At 52.1% G+C, this 16,900-nt stretch overlaps 1 protein-coding gene across 1 annotated transcript in view; it reads right to left on the bottom strand.

Moving 5' to 3' along the window:
• Positions 1-8,083, bottom strand: part of LOC149344657 (uncharacterized) — a 118,975-nt gene extending 110,892 nt beyond the window's left edge. Inside the window, exons 1-2 of the mRNA XM_089547273.1 lie at positions 7,941-8,083; positions 4,756-5,043 (exon numbers count right to left, since the gene is read on the bottom strand). Coding sequence (XP_089403399.1) covers positions 4,756-5,043; positions 7,941-8,083 — 431 coding nt within the window. The remainder of the gene's footprint in view (positions 1-4,755; positions 5,044-7,940) is intronic.
• Positions 8,084-16,900: the final 8,817 nt, after the last annotated feature.

The raw sequence follows: 16,900 nt of genomic DNA, 5'->3' as shown, positions 1-16,900 counted from the left end.
CACGCTTAATTTCCTTGTTAAGTCGATTACGGTACTGTTTGAATTCTTTTAATAGCTCAGGATCACGATCTGTAAGAAATTTAGCGTACAGAGAGTACTTAACTTTAATTTTCTTCAGAAGATCTTTATTAATCCACGGCTTTCTAATTTTTCGTGACTTTTTGTATTCTTTCTTCGGAAAAAGCTTTGCGTATATTGCTGTGAATAATGAAAGAAATCTGTCAAAGGAATCATTAGGATCACCCGTGCTAAATACATTACTCTAGGACAAGTTTAATATTTCCACCCGAAAACTTTCGAGCTTTTGAAATGAAATACTTTGCACGAACATTGGAGATTGAGATTCATCACAGTGATCCAGAATAGCCATGGATATTGGAAGGTGGTCACTGAGATCACAGGACAATACTCCAGCTTTTGTATTTGCGATGGTTGAGCTAGTAAGAAAGATATCAATTAATGTTCCAGATTCAGCAGTTACCCTCGTAGGTATACTAATAGCGTTCATTAGGCCGAAACTTTCGAAAAGCCATTTTGTTTCATTTGCCATTGATGAATCTACGAGCATATCTATATTAATATCACTGCCACAGTCTACTTTTAATTTATTACTTCTGCTGTACTCAAAAATATACTCAAGGTGCTTGAGGAAGTTAGGAATACTAGAGCTTGGAGGACGGTAAACTACCGAGACAAGATAACCGTTCAAATAAACAGAGAGTACTTCACAGTCGGTGTCACTACGGGTGAGGGCGTCGATAATGTCGCATCTGTATGTGTTTTTCACTGATAATGATACACCGCCTCCACGCCGCGTTGGACGATTTAGGTAGAAAACGTTGTAGCCTGGCAGAGTAAAAACATTTTCGTCTGTATACCATGTTTCGCTGAGCATGATCACATCAAAATGAAAGCCGAGCTGGCCAAAAAGTACTTGTAATGGTACATGCTTATTTTTTGCTGATTGTGCATTTATATGAATAAATTTGATGCCAGATAAATATTCTTTTCCGAGGTGCTTACTTAAATCGCTAGGAATAGTATACATGAAAGAAAGACCGCAGTCTGCCGAAGTTCTTGTCTCCTAAGCAATAGCTGTCAAATCGTCCTTTGACCTCACAACCAGAGCCGAGTCTCCTTCGATACGTCTGACAAGAATTTTGCCGCTGCTGTGCCAAACAAATTTGAAGTTTTTTTTCTTTCGCCCGTTGCTTCGTCAGCCACAATAGTGAACGTGTTTGTTTGGTTAGGTTTGCCTGAATGTACGTCGATGAATTCTCATCCTTTAGTTGCTTGCGTTTTTCAAACCACTGCTCCCTCAGAGATTGCTGGGCGAAGCGAACAATTACCCCTGGGGTTTTATCCGCTTTTGAGGGCAGACGATGCATTGCAACGACATCACTGTCTTTCAGTTCGGGAAGGCCAAGCGAGGCAGCAAGTGTGTTAACTTTAAGACGAAGATCTTCGTGTTCTGTCTTCTGTATGCCATGAATCTCGAGATTCAGCTTTCTGTTTTGCCATTCCAGTTCATCGACGTCTTTCTTTATACTTTTTATTTCTTCACTGGTCTCGTTCTTTTCAAGTGTTTCAACTCGCTCTTGGACTACCTTCATGTCTTTTTCTTGTTGTGCCATTCTAGCCACCACTGTGTCGTACTTATCAGATAGCAACTGCATGCTTTTCTCGAATGCATTGACTGTGTCTTTCATGCTCTTTACGTCGGCTTGCAGCTCGGCTATCGCAACGATGTTCATGTTATCGGCTGCGGTTTTTTGTTTAGCTCGTCGGCATTGCGGACAACGCCACTGCCTTCGAGTTGCTTCACCTTTTGATTTCAACGTTTTCTCAGAGATACCAGCGCAGTTTCCCGAGTGATAGGAATGAGAACATTCTTTGCAGGTTATGTAGGCATCGTCACCAATCGGCAAACCACACTCAAAGCAGCAATCATCCTCATCTCCACTCATTCTTCGCTACAAAGAAGGGCAATGCGGCGGCAGCACGTGAACAAAGGTAATCGCAAATGATTCCAAGAAATGATGTGGCCACAGACCTGTAATACAGAGGGTAGCCATTTAGGACGTGCTCCGCCTGTACTGCCGCCACTGCCCAGAGTGCCGAGAACGCCGCTGGTTCCTTCTTTTATAGCGGTCCGGGGCTGCGCTGCTCGAAAGTCACGTGCTTCAAGCTGCGATGACGCTCCAACTTAGCTGCACAGGGCTGACAGCAGGTGGTTATGACTGGCGGTGGATACGCGTAGTCCGGTGATAAGCCGTCTCCGACCTTCTCTCCTGGCTATCGGCAGATCTGTAATACAGAGGGTAGCCTTTTAGGACGTGCTCCGCCTGTACTGCCGCCACTGCCCACTGCATATCTGCCTCTTTCCCAAGACTTTTTTGTGCACCAGCTGCTGTGAAAACAGAACTTGAGAAAGGTGAGTAGCTGGCATTTATTTTTTGAGCTTGTTCCCAAGTTTTTTTTTATGCGGTTGAGCTGTTCATAGAAGACACACAAGCATGCCATGATGCTTTCTATATCGTGCTTGTGCACTAGCCTTTTTGATGATTACAAGGTTTTCTTGTGTTGGGTATCAAGTAAAGTTCCCGTTGCTTTATTATGAATTTTTTTCCCTCCTCACATTCTCGTGTATGCCGCGATTTGTTGATCTATGGACATTCTCACGACCGCGACGTCTGAGATCGGGTGACGACGTGAGTGGCTTAACAACACAGTTGACAGGAGGTGTTTGCTACAGGATGCGATAGGACCCGTAATATTTAGCGAACAGTTTACGGGAGAGGCCCGAAGTACAGGGAGGTATCCGCAGCCAGACAAGAGAGGCGGGTGGGAAATGCTGGGTAGGTTGATCTTCATAATGGCGGGTTTTTTGGAGAGACTGGGTAGCTGTAGTGAGCGACCGGGCGATCTCGCGGCAATCTTTGGCGTACCTGGTGGCTTGGGAAACAGTGGTGCACTCAGATGTGTCATGGTCGTAGGGGAGAACAGTATCAATGGGAACGGAGGGATGTCGGCCATAAAGAAGAAATAAAGGAGAAAAGCCTGTCGTAGACTGCGTAGCAGTATTGTATTCGAACATAATATATAGGGAGAAACAGGTCCCAGTTCGTGTAGTTTGAACCGATGTACATAGCTAGCTTGTCCCCCAGAGTGCAGTTAAAGTGTTCAGTTAGGCCGTTAATCTGATGATGGTAAGCAGTGCAAGTCCGGTGGATGACGTTCCACTCGCGGAGCAGAGCTCTCACGGCGTCAGATAGGAAGACGCGGCCTCTGTCGCTGAGGTGTTCACGAGGGACACCGTGTCTAAGGATGAACTGACGCAGGAGAAAGGATGCCACATGCAGTGCGGTGGCAGCAGAGAGCGCGGCCGTTTCAGCATACCTCGTGAGGTGATCGACGGCAACAACGACCCATCGTTTGCCAGAAACATTATACGGGAGGTTTCCATATAAATCAATGCAAATGCTCCCGAAAGGACGAGACTGACAAGACAGCGGCTGCAATTCGCCAGCAGTACGATGAGTGGGTGCCTTGGGGCATTGGCAGTCGAGGCACGGGAGTACGTACTTCAAAACGAAGTTTTGCATTCCATGCCAGTAGTATCGGAGGCGGCAGCGTGTGTAGGTCTTGAAAAGGCCCGCGTGACCGCATTGTGAGTCAGCGTGAAAACATGAGCAGATGGAGGACCGTAGGTGGCGAGGTACGACGAGGAGCCATTTTCGTTAATCAGAATGATAATTACGGCGATAAAGCAGGTTATCTCTGATCTCAAAATGTGAGGCTTGACGGTGCAGGGCGCGTCATGGTGTAACCGCCGATGGGTCGGAGAGAATGTTGAGAATACTCCGAATCCCGGGATCCTTGCGCTGTTCTGAATGCAGGACATTGATGGTGGGAGACGGCGCAGGGGTTTCGATTTTGCAGAGGCTGAGAGGTTCGGCGGGTAGCGGGAAGCGAGACAAGGCGTCGGCGTCCTGATGCTTGCGGCCCTACCGGTAGCTGACGCGGATGACAAATTCTTGGAGACGCAGCGCTCAACGTGCCAGGTGCAAGGAAGGATCTTTCAACGAAGAAAGGTGAAAAAGGGCGTGATGATCTGTAACGACCTCGAATGGGCAGCCGTAGACGTTAAAGTGAAACTTGCCTATGGCCCACCCAATGGCGAGGCACTCTTTCAGTCACAGAGTAGTTGGACTCAGCCTGAGTAAGTGTGCGGCTGGTATTTGAAACGACATTTTCATCGAATTCACATTTCCGCTGGGTCGTCACTGCACCGAGAACAATACCACTGGCATCCGTGTGGACTTTAGACGGGGCTGTCGGGTCGAAACGGCGCTAGATGGGTGGTGCCGTGAGGAGACGGCGCAAGGTGTTGTAGGCGGCGTCGTATGCAGGGCCCGAGATTTGTATTGAGACCACCATCTCCGCGGTTGTGACCTTGGTGAAGAGCTGGTCCATGCAGTCTTAATCGTAGATCTCATTTTTAAGGTGAAGCGCTCCTCCATCGCGGAGTTAGCTGTCACGAGGGCCGGCGAGACCTCCGCAATGCTCTCCACTGCGTCCGAGTTCTGCGGGTGCGGAGCGGCGGACGCCAATTTTGACTGTAAATTTTGATTTCTGTTGAGCTCATTCTGTGCCCGGAGCATGTTAATCTGCTTTTGTATTCCGCGCCGAGCTCAGGCGATTAGTGGGGAGGAAGGGTAGGGAGGAGGAGGCGATGTTAACCAAGCTGGTCACCCGTTGTTCGCCGCATTGGGGCGCTGATGCCCGGGCGCCGGCCGCACCATCTGACTTGAGGGCCAGAATGTGGCGAGTGTCCCTGCCGCTGGGCGGGGGCAGGGGGCGCCGTCTTCATCCCGGGTGCTGACTTCATCGACGATGGAGAAGATGACGATGTTTTGTGGTCGGTGCAGTGAGCACCATGCGGCGTTCCGCCACTGGCACCTGAATTTGGATGACTTAGCGGCTGGAGGCTCGGGGCGTTTAGCCTTGGGGCCGGACACCTTTAGCTGGCAGAATTTTTCTCTGCAGTCGCGGGAGTTGGTAACGTGGGCTTGCCCACAGACTGCACAGGACGGAGTGTATTCATGAGGTGTCTTGACCCCGTCGACGTTCGGCAACGTTTGGCCACACAGACCGCACTTTTCTTCCGGGCAGGGGTATTGTCTACCCGGTTGCTCACAATGCCGCACTGCACGCAGGTCGGAATGGTTTTCCTGTACACACGCACAAGGGTCACCTCTGAGTTGTAATGCACGTATCGCGGCACCATTTTGCCCGCGAAGGTGGGCGCCGCGACGTCTAACTTCTCAAGCTTGCAGATATCGGCAAGCTGTCCAGCACGCCACTAGATCTTGTTTTTGAGCGACTCACTGGTGTCGTGCTTGACCACGGCGATGGCGCCGCGACATACATCGCCAGTGAGTTTCAAGTTGCCGTACCTGGAGAGCCGGCCCTTTGATGATGTGAGTTCAAAGTCCCGCAGAATCACGTCCGCGACGTGCGGCTCTCGGGTGCCTGAGGCGATGAGGTTTTACTCCCATGCGGGGAGCAGGCTGGGCGATGCTGCTGCCTTGGCGCCTAGGTAGGCCGCGAACGCTGCTCCCAGCTCACCATGTTGGTACACATCCTTGAGAGCGATGGTGACCCGGGACTTCAGGATGATGACAATGACGTCGGATGAAGCCGCGGAAGTGGCTTCGGCTTCCAAGAGAGTCTGGTCTTACATGGGGGCCCACCCTGAAGCGCTGCAGCGCGCGCGTCAGCGTTTTGTCGTGTTGAGCGGCCTGCCGACGTGGCGTGCATTATCTTGCAATTGCCGTTCCGCTTGCGTGGGTGGTGGTGGTGGTGAAAACATTTATTCAGAACGGACAGGAGGTGTTTGGATCAGCCCGTAAGGGGCCGATGCTTACAAACACAAGGTGGAAGTTCCTAGTTTGGACCCCAGTGGCGGTAGCCGCCGCCCGGGCGCGCCCGACTAAGGCTTGTTGGGCCTCTAAGTCGTGGCAGCCGAGCAGGGTCGCCTCCCAGTCCTCCCGGGTTGGGTTGGGGATGGGGGGAATGGCCAGGTTGGAGGGGAAAGCCCACACCATGTGATAGGTGTCCGAAGACACCGCACTACAGTGCGGGCAGTTGCCGCTAAAGGAGGGGTCGAAATGTTTTAGGGCTGCCGGGCACAGCAATGCATTGGTGAAGAGGCGGAGAAGGAGCCGCTCATCCGCCTTCTTGAGACCTTTAGATTGGCTAGGGTAAACGCGATGGCTATCTTGATAGTAGGTTGTGGTATCTTTGAACGTATAGACCGGATTAAAATCGGGTTCCTGATCAGGTGGGGAGGAGAGAACAGCCCGGTGATAGAGCGCTCGGGCGGCTGCGTCTGCTGCCTCGTTTCCTGCCAACCCCTGATGACCAGGGGCCCATATAAGGTAACCGCGTGCGGGGTTAGTATCCCGTATGCAATTTTGGCATATTCGATAGGCTAGGAAGGGAGCGCGGCCTTGTTCGACGTTTCGACAGGCACCTCGCGAGTCGGTGATTATGTATTTTGAATTGAAGTGTGAGGCCGCTAGAGCAATCGCGACCTCTTCTGCTTGTGTTGCACTGCGGGCTCTGAAAGTGAGGCCGTTAACTGTGTTGCTGTTGTGAACTACCGCGGCCGTGTACCATCCCCCATGGTGAGGGCCGGAGGCGTCCACGTAGTATACACCTGTTTTGTTGCCATAATATCGGCCTAGCGCTTCCGCTCGTGCCAGGCGCCGACCATTATGGTCTTCCTGTGACATGTTTGCTGGAAAAGGCCGCACGAGGAGGGCACGTCTCCACAGCTCCGGGATGCGAAACCTGTCTTCCATTGGAAGGGTGTGTTGGATATGGAGTCGAGCAAGAAGGCGGCGACCCGACTCCGTTAGCGACAAGCGCGTGTACTTGTTTGTAAGGTGTGCCTCCCGGAGCTCCCGGAAAGTATTCACCACCCTAAGTACCATAAGCTGGCTGTTTGAAGTAGTGATTGGGAGGTCAAGGGCACGTTTAACAATTTTGCGAAGGATGACATCAAGGGCGGCCTCCTCTTGTTTCCGTAGGTGGAGATAAGGAGTCGAATAGAGAATTCGACTAGTTACGAAGGCGTTTGCCAGCCGCAAGGCATCCTGACTTCATAACCCTCCGCATTTGTTGGAAACCCGGCGGACCATGCGGCCCACCTGGTCCCCCACCTTACGAAGTTTGGCCAATGTAGTGTCTGGCCGCCTGTGTTTGTGGATGTATAGTCCGAGTACCCGTATCTCATCACTTTCGCGTATGGGACCACTCTCAAGAGAAAGAGATATTTTAGTTGTGCACTGCTGTGAGGGGCGGAGGTGCACAAATTGCGATTTTTGAGGGGAACATTGAAGACCGCAGCGGCGGGCGTAGCGGTCTACTATCGTCGCCGCTGTTTGCAGGCTGGTTTCAATGTCCCCTGTGCTGCCCTGCGTGGCCCACAGAGTGATGTCATCGGCGTACAGTGAGCGGCGTTCGACTAGCTTGAAAAGCGTCATGTTGTCAACGGTCGCAGAATCACGGCTATCAAGCAGTGGAGTTGCAGGAACCGGGGAGCAGGCCATTATGAGCCTGATATATGATATGCCTGATCTTGTGGGCTTCTGACATCTGTGCGTTCACTCTTCTGCACAGGTCGACGACGTCCTCGACGTAACACGTAAAATTCTCACCGACCTGCTGAGACCGCGCACGCAAGCACTGTTCGGCCGGAGTTTGCTGACAGCCGGACGGCTGAAGACTTCAGAAACGCTTGATTTGAAAACGCTTGATTGTATAATGTCCACCGGCTCATGGTTCTGGCACCACAGATTCGCTTCACCCGTCATATAGAAAATGACATTGTTCAATTTGGTTTCCGCATCCCACTTGTTGTATGCGCTTACCTGTTCATAGGATACGAGTCAGTCCGCAACATCATAGCTGTCGGTGTCCAGAAAATGGCGGGTTCTCGCAGGCGGAGAGAACCAGCACAGACGACAGCGGCCGAGCCCACTTGCATGGCTTGGCGGTTGACCTCCGAATGCATCGCGGCAGGGGGTAGCGTTCGGCTGCGCAGTTCCAGGGTGAGAGGATATTAACCCGCACCTCCACCAAATGTAAGGTGGGCCAGGTTTATTTGCAGAAGCTTCGTAATGGCAGCAGGGCCGACAGCAGTTCGAGATTAGCTGGTCCGGCCAGGAGCGTGCACCAGGCGATGTTCGTGCGGCTTGCACGTTGGCCCTTCGTCTTCCTTTCTTCCTTACAAATGGAGTGTTACTCGAGAATGTTATTAATTCTTAATATGTGAGCACTTTTTTTTTCTAACGTGCTTTTATTATTTATTTTAACGTTTATACACAGGCACCCCACGTATCAGTTCTAAGGAGTGTTATTTTCCATACTCATATTGTATCTATATAATATTACACCATGTTCTTGTCCGCGCACACCCCGATGTTCCTATTTACGTTCTATGAACTTCCTTTTCCTGATGTTTTTTTTCTTTTTACAAGTGTAGAAACATCATATTGTAATGAAATCCTGCAAGAGCCTGAAAAGAGGCTACCACTATGTTCGAAACAAATGCATGATTATTTGAATTGTAAGAGGGGGTGTGCCTCAGCCAAATCTGCAACTCCCTGAGTTTGCAGGACGCAACCACAGTTGAGCCATGCCTTCATGCTGCGAACGAGCGTCACACCACACGATCGCCGTCTTTTCAAGCGAAAGCTTCGCTACGCTAGGTAGAGCCAATTTCAAAGTGGCCTTAAATTTGACCTTCATAAAAAAGCTCATGCGACGTTGCCATATGTGGGGCACTATGGTGCCGCACCACAAGGTAAAGGTCAAAGTCGAATGTCCACTGACCTTAGAGGAATGCATAGCCGCGAACAAGCGACGGCAAATCAGGTAAACACGCGATGGATTGATATCATGATCATGGAATGAAAGCCGCCGGTGTGATGTCAAGCCGCGGGTATGTAAAGCGTGGCGTGTTGGGAAGACGCCAGCAGATGAGCCATGGAATCCGAGGAGAATGGCCAGTCGTGCGGTTCTCTGTCTGATCACCCGGCAGTCAGCGCCCATCGAGCAGCAAGGTTGCAACGGAGGAATGAGGCGAAAAGGAAACCTCAGTCATGCTTTAAGCTATGAAGCGGTGGTGACAGATGCGCGCTGAATGCGTTGGCATTGAAAACTTTGTGGCACTAACGCCGTACTGAAGCAGCAGGCCATCGGAGTTCATTGTGTTCATTGCCGTTAGCGTTGACAGCGTTTTCAACTCCGATAACTTTAATGAAAGGAATTGCGCATAACTGGCTGTCTGGGTAAGTGAACGCCTAAATTGAGCTTTGATGTACGTGGGGTTGTGAGCGAGGTACGTGGGCTGTGTGCGTTCACACTGACAATGTTGTGGCAGACACGCGGCACTGCAGAAATAAGCCGCAGCGTTCATTGGGTGAGGAAACTCGCGATCAACTATTAACTGCCACCTGCAAGGGTGGCAGGGTGGGTGCGCTGCCTATCCAGTGTCCGGAATCACCACGGTCCGGAACGCACTGAACGTTACAGACGCCAAGTTGCGTAACTTGCCCGATACGCCAGAGCTTCCGCTCTCTAACCAGGTTCAATAGTAGTTAAACGGATATAATCTTTTCACCAAAGTTCACCACAGAGAGTGAACGTGGTCTGGTACACTACAATTACCTCCCAGAGGAAAAAGAGGAACCGCCGCGGTGGCTCCGTCGTTATGGTGCTCCGCTGCTTACCCGAAAGGCCCGGGCTCGATCCTGGCCACGGCGGTCGAATTTCAATGGAGGCGAAATTATAGAGCCCCATGTACTGTGCGATGTCAGTGTATGTTAAAGAACTCCAGGTGGTTGAAACGTCTGGAGCCCTTCACTACGGCGCCTCTCATAGCCTGAGTCGTTTTGGAATGTTAAACCCCATAAGCCAACCAACCGAAAAAGGGGGCATCCTGACGGCTTAGGAAACAGGCACAATAGGCGGATCGCAGCATGGCTTCAGGCGGTCGACGTGCACTGTTTCACAGCCGCGATGGCGCACATCGAGAGGCAGCGAAAGCGGTTTAAAGCGGCAGTTCACTGTTTGTCGAATGTCGCGGTACTGCCATGGTACTTTGAAAGCAGTTGCATGGAGAGCCAGAGACCGGTTAACGGAACTCAAATCCATACGAGTGAGTGGAGAGTACATGATGGAGGCGGACTGGTGAGAGGATGAAGGCGCTTCTGATATTCTGGTCCCGCTTTGTAAAAGATCGGGCAAGCTGACGGCATTCTTCAGCCTTTGTGGCTGCTTAAAAAAAGTCAGGGATTTGGACACATCACGGTGATACCGGAGCACGGTATCCATGGTGCAGGTGGACTCACGGCGATAAATAAGGAAGAATGGAGAGGAGGTAGTTGTGCTCTATGTGGCAGTGTTGTAAGCATATGTTGCAAATGGGAGAATACGGTCCCAGTTTCCGTGCTCAGATGCAACGTACACGTTAAGCATGTCAATCAATGTGCGGTTTAAATGTTTAGTCACGCCATTTGTTGTAGGCGCTGACGTGCTCGTATGACGCCCCCAGTCGTCGACATCGTGCTCATCGGCGCCGCTGAAGACGTTGGGGTCGCGCTGCCGGAGTCCACCGGAACACAGGATGGTAGTCGAAGGAACGAGGGCTGTCTGGCTGCTGGCTTCAGGCATAACGGATAGGCGCTAAGGTACGGCTACGGAGCTCCAGGATGAAAAGGGGGAGGTATAGCAGCCTCCACCAAATGACAGTTGAGGTTGTGGCTCAGATGAATCTGCAACAAGCTGAGTTTGCAGCACAAAACAGCTGTTCAGCCAAGAGTTCGGGCTGTGGACGAGCTTCACACCATAGGGTCATCGTCTTCTTTTCGTCCCAGTTCGCCGCAGTGATTGAGCAAGGCTGCTAAGCTAGGAAATAAATAAATACCCAATGCAAAGAATAAACGCAATGAACGTTTTATGACAGATCAACATCTGGATTAGAACATCTTAGACAATGAACACCGGAAAAAGACAAAAAAAAGACAACACGAAGGAGCAGACAAATACGTTCGCTGACTAGCAACTGTTTGTATTTTATGCCTGAGCGTATTGTCACGTGTCATTGTAGTGTCCGTTCGTTCCCGCAAGGCCGCAGGAAAAGGGTATTATCATTTGTGTTCGTGACGCGAGAAGCGACCGGACTAATCTCGATTGATCACAGCCATGCCGAGCTGTATCTACGTGTTTCCATATTACTCTAGACGATCTCGACCTGTTATCTCGAAGTTTCCTTGCCGGCTTTAAATTGAACGATGCCGCGAGCAGCGGGTGTTCGTAGTTCGACGACCGACGAGCGCGTTTGTTGCTTACGCCGCCGCCGAGTGATTCAGTTCTTTTTCGGGCGCAAGTCAGCCCAAATAAAGAGCTTCGTTTCCAAGTCTTCTTGGTGTCTTCGTGACCGCTGGACTGCCGTCACTACAACGTGACATCTGGCGGAGGTGATCGGTAGCCTCCCATGTTCCGGACACCCCCTACAAGTCGTGACGCCAGCCCTCTAACTCATTTACCGCAGGACTTGAGTCCAGTCCACCGCGCAAGCCGACGTCTGCAAGGCGACGCACCTGAGTTCCGGATTCTGCCGGACCCTACCCGGAAGCGAAAGCCAGTAGCAACGTCCACCATGAGCTTGCCCCAGACGACGACTTCAATCATTCTTCAGCAGCCCCGGGTGCCACCAACCTTCGACTCTTCGACTGGCGCCGACCCCGAAGAATGGCTGGAGCAGTTCGACCGTGTGACTCTAACAACTGGGACGACGCCATGAAAATTAGGTACGTTTTCTTCGCCTTGGAGGGACCAGCAAGAGTCTGGTTTGAGAATGAGAAAGCTAGCCTTACGGATTGGGAAACCTTTAAGGAGCAGCATCTCAATACTTTCACGAACGTCGTGAAAAAGGAGAGAGCTCAGCAGTTGCTACAGCCTCACATACAAGACCCAAACGAGACCGTTGCAGTGTACACTGAAGAGATGAAGCGTCTCTTCCGGCGTGCCAACTCGAGCATGAAGGAAGAAGAAAAGGTCAAGCTTCTTATGCGAGTTAAAGCAACTCTTTGCGGGCCTCGTACGGAACCCACCGAAAGCCGTTAGGGAATTCGTCGAAGAGGCATCCACCATGAAAAAAACACTTGATGCCAGAGCCCGCCATTATGACCGCCAGCAGCGCTTTTTGTCAGCAAGCTGCCTGGAGACCGCTAATAGCGATAACCTGCGGGAGGTTATAAGTTGTGCGAGAAGAGCTCCGACGATTGCTGTCAACAGGAACGCAGCCGCTGCTTTCATCGCTCACTGACGTCGTCCGGGACGAGGTTCAACAGCCTTGGGTGTGACGCCGACACCCACGCAGCCTCTGCAGCCCCCAGCCATGACTTAACGCCGCAGCTGTGCGCCGTCCTGCCCCTCGACGACGGGACCCAAGCCCCTATCGCCCTCAGTCAGCTGCGTTGGACCGCCGCCCTCTCTCCTCAACCCGCCCGTCCTACGATCGACGCGTACAGCAGAGGAAATGCGACGAGTGGCGAACTCCCAACCAGCGCCGCCCACTATGCTTCCACTGTGGCGAAGCCGATCACGTCCTCCGGCACTGCCCATACAGAAGACTGGGCATCCGAGGGTTCTCCTATGACGCTCCACGACCCCGACCCGGCCAGCGACCAGCCGAAATCGAGGAGTTTTTGCGTCGTGAAGGATGCTCATCGCCGAGCCGCCTATCAAGTTCCCCGTCGCCATCGTCACACGCTTTGCATCTCCTAGCCGAGCTTACGCAGTGCGTGGACGCTCCCCCAGCCCCCGAAGGTTAAACTGAATAAAGCAGCCTCTGGAGGTGAGGTTGCTTCTAAGCGCAAGGACAAAGATCCTCCACCGACGACAACTCCGACACCTACGACGACAACTTCGACGACAACACCAACGACGACGACGACGCGGCCAGACTTGACGCCTTTACCGCTGCCCATAGCAGTAACGTCGGAGTACGCCCACCGCAGCCTCACTACCCGACGAAGCCGAGATCAGCCACCAAAGACAAAGTGCAATACAAGAACGCGAACTAGTGACTTTGAAGTTACGGTCGACAGGTCACGCGGTAACTGCCTTGGTCGACACGGGAGCTGACTACTCCGTCATGAGCAGGCCATTCGCTGTCCGACTCAGGAAAGTGACAACAACTTGGGATGGCCCGCTGATCCGCACCGCAGGTGGCAACCTTAATACGCCGTCAGGACGCTGCACCGCGAGAGTTACAGTAAATGGGCGAACCTATGCTACAACCTTCCTGGTCCTAAAGAAATGCTCGCGAGATGTGATTTTGGGAATGAACTTCCTGAATGAGCATCGGGCGAACATCGACCTTCGATCCAAGTCGATCAAGCTTTCCACGGAGAAAGCCATATCTGCAGCGACGACAGCGACTCATCACGTTGCCTTAAAGGTCCTTGACGAAGCACTGAGCGTGCCGCCCCGATCAAGTGTCGTCGCCTGCATAGGTACAGGAGACATTGAAACTGCCGAAGGCGTCGTCGAGGGGAACACCCAGTTACTCCTTGATCGAGGACTGGGCGTCGAAAGGGGAGTCGCCCAAATCCGAAATGACTAAGCCCAGGTGCTGCTAACAGCCTTCACCGAAGAATACCGGCATCTAAACAAAGGTACGACGATCGCTTTCCTCGACGAGCTGGCAGACATCAGAGACATATTTGCCCTACCCGACCAACCCGTAGAACCATCTGACCAAGGCCATCAACCAACGTTTGATATCAACCCAGCATCAACCCGGAGGTCGTGGGTTCGGATCCCACCGGCGGCATGTGGTTGTTTTTTTTTCTGCTTTTCTAATCAATTAGCTTTAAGCGATAACATATTCAGTAATATTATAAATTGATCAACACCACATAACAAACAAATTAAAGATCCCCTGTGCCCCTTGGTTACTGTGGCTGTGGCTTCTCTCAGCATTACCACGGAGCAGACAAGACCAAATACGCAGTCTTCTTCAAACGTACGGCGATTGCTTCTCATCAGCATCGAATGTGCGACGAACCCGGCTTGCCAAGCACCGCATTGTAACAGACGAACACGCCCGACCCTTGCCACAGAGCCCCTACCGCGTATCGCCGCTAGAACGCCAAGCTATCCGCAAGCAAGTTGAGGAAATGTTTCGTGACAACGTCATCCAGCTATCGAGGAGCCCTTGGGCAGCTCCAGTCGTCCTAGTGAAAAAGAAAGACGGCACCCTTCGCTTTTGCGCCGATTACCGCCGCCTGAACAGCATTACGAAGAAGGATGTCTACCCCCTCCCCCGCATCGACGACACATTGGATCGGCTACTCAAAGCTAAGTACTTCTCATCGATGGACCTGAAGAGCGGGTACTGGCAAATTGAAGTCGACAAAAAAGACAGCGAGAAGACTGCGTTCATCACGCCAGACGAACTCTTCGAGTTCAAGGTGATGCCATTCGGCCTCTGCTCTACCCCAGCGACGTTCCAGCGAGTAATGGATACGGTGCTCGCAGGCTTGAAGTGGCAAGTTTGTCTAGTCTACTTAGATGACGTTGTTGTCTTCTCCTCAACCTTTGACGACCATCACAGAAGGCTTCCGACAGTGCTGGAAACAATCAAGTCTTCAGGACTAACACTGAAACCAGAGAAGTGCCACTTCGCCTACGAGGAGCTGCTGTTCCTTGGTCACGTCGTAAGCAAGGATGGAGTTCGCCCAGACCCTCAGAAGACGGCCGCGATCGCAGAGTTTCCACAGCCTAAGGACAAGAAATCTATGCGCAGATTCCTTGGACTGTGCGCTTATTACCGGCGATTCGTCAAGAACTTTTCGCGCATCGCTGAGCCTTTGACCCAACTTACAAAGGCTGACGTGCCTTTTAAATGGGAAACGCCGCTAGTGGAAGCTTTCAAAAAGCTGAAGCGCCGCTTACAGTCCCCTCCTGTGCTCGGACACTTTGATGAAAACGCCGAAACCGAAATTCATACAGATGCAAGCAGTGTGGGCTTAGGAGCGGTCCTCGTTCAGAAAAATGGTAAACAGGAGAAAGTTATCGCGTACGCAAGTCGTTCACTGTCGAAAGCCGAAGCCAGTTATTCGACGACCGAGAAAGAATGTGTCGCCATTATTGGGGCGACGTCCAAATTTCGACCCTACCTGTACGGACGACCATTCAAGGTTGTGAGCGACCACCATGCTCTGTGCTGGCTTACCAACTTGAATGATCCCTCTGGCCGCCTTGCTCGTTGGAGCTTGCGTCTTCAAGAATTCGACATAACTGCAGTCTACAAATCTGGCCGCAAGCATTCCGACGCAGACTGCTTGTCCCGAGCCCCCGTCGACGCAGCACCGGAAGAGGAAGACGACGACACTTTCTTAGGACCGGTAAGCGCGAGCAGTTTCGCGCAGCAGCAGCGCTTGGATCCTGAGTTGGAAAGCCTAGTTGCTTATCTGAAATGAAAGACCGCATCGCCTCCCCGAGGGTTCAAGCGCCAACTGTCGTCCTTCGTCGTTCACAATAATGTTCTCCTGAAGAACTTCGCACCCAACAGGACAGTGCATCTTCTTGTCGTGCCCAAAAATCTCAGGCAAGAAATTATGCAGGCATGCCATGATGAGCTGACTGCAGGGCATCTCGGGATTGCTCGCACGTTGCACCGAATCCAGGAGAAGTACTATTGGCCGCGGCTAGCTGCCGACGTTTCCCATTACGTGAAAACGAGCCGTGAGTGTCAGCGACGCAAAACGCCTCCGTCTAGACCAGCCGGACTCCTGAACACCATACCATCTCCAACTAAGCCCTTTCAGCAAATTGGGATGGACCTCCTCGGCCCCTTTCCGACTTCTTCATCGGGTAACAAATGAATCATCGTGGCCACCGACTACATGACCCGATACGCCGAAGCAAAAGCGTTGCCTAGTGGTACCACAACAGAAGTTGCAAAATTTTTTGTCGAACAAATTCTGCTGCGACACGGCGCCCCCGAAGTCCTCATCACAGACAGAGGAACGGCATTTACAGCGGAGCTGACGCAAGCCATTTTAAACTACAGCCAGACAAGCCATCGGAGGACAACTGCCTATCATCCACAAACCAACGGACTCAGAGAGCGTCTGAACAAGACTATCGCAGACATGCTCTCCGTGTACGTCGATGCCGAACACAAGACGTGGGACTCCATTCTGCCCTACGTGATCTTCGCTTATAATACTGCCGTCCAGGAGACTACCAGATTTACCCCATTCCAGCTGGTATACGGCAGGAAGCCCACGACAACACTCGACGCAATGCGCCCGCACGTTTCTGACGAAGACAACCTCGACATCGCTGCCTACCTTCATTGGTTGTTCGTCTCACAAAGACAGGGTCGGGTCGCCGCCTTTTAGCCCGACTTCACATCCAGCACACTCAATTCACAGAGGAGAGATGCCGCCTTCCCGTACACTGGAGACGCGCCCTCCACGTGCGGCCTCTCCCCACCAATATGTCCAAAGAGGATCATAATGGCAGGCGCCTGGCGCGGGCGGAAGCCTTGGACCGCCATTTTCGGAGCAAACCAGGAGTCTTCTACGTGGACGCGTCCGGCCCGGACCCCAGGGGATGGTACACGGCCGCGGTTGTCCACGAGGGTAAAACAGTAGACGCCCTTACTTTCAAGGCCCAGTCAGCAATTCACGCAGAAGAGGTTGCCATCGCTTTGGCAGCCTCTCACACCTCCTACATAATCACCGACTCGCGAGGGGCTTGCCGTAACGTCACGCAAGGGTGGGTTACTCCCCTAGCTTATCGCATT

Source organism: Amblyomma mixtum, chromosome 5 (genome assembly GCF_055824585.1).
Source record: "Amblyomma mixtum isolate Tamu chromosome 5, ASM5582458v1, whole genome shotgun sequence".
In the NCBI taxonomy this organism is placed as follows: Eukaryota; Metazoa; Arthropoda; class Arachnida; order Ixodida; family Ixodidae; genus Amblyomma; species Amblyomma mixtum.
The sequence above is the reverse complement of the archived record's forward strand: the minus strand, read 5'-3'. Positions and strand labels throughout refer to the sequence as shown.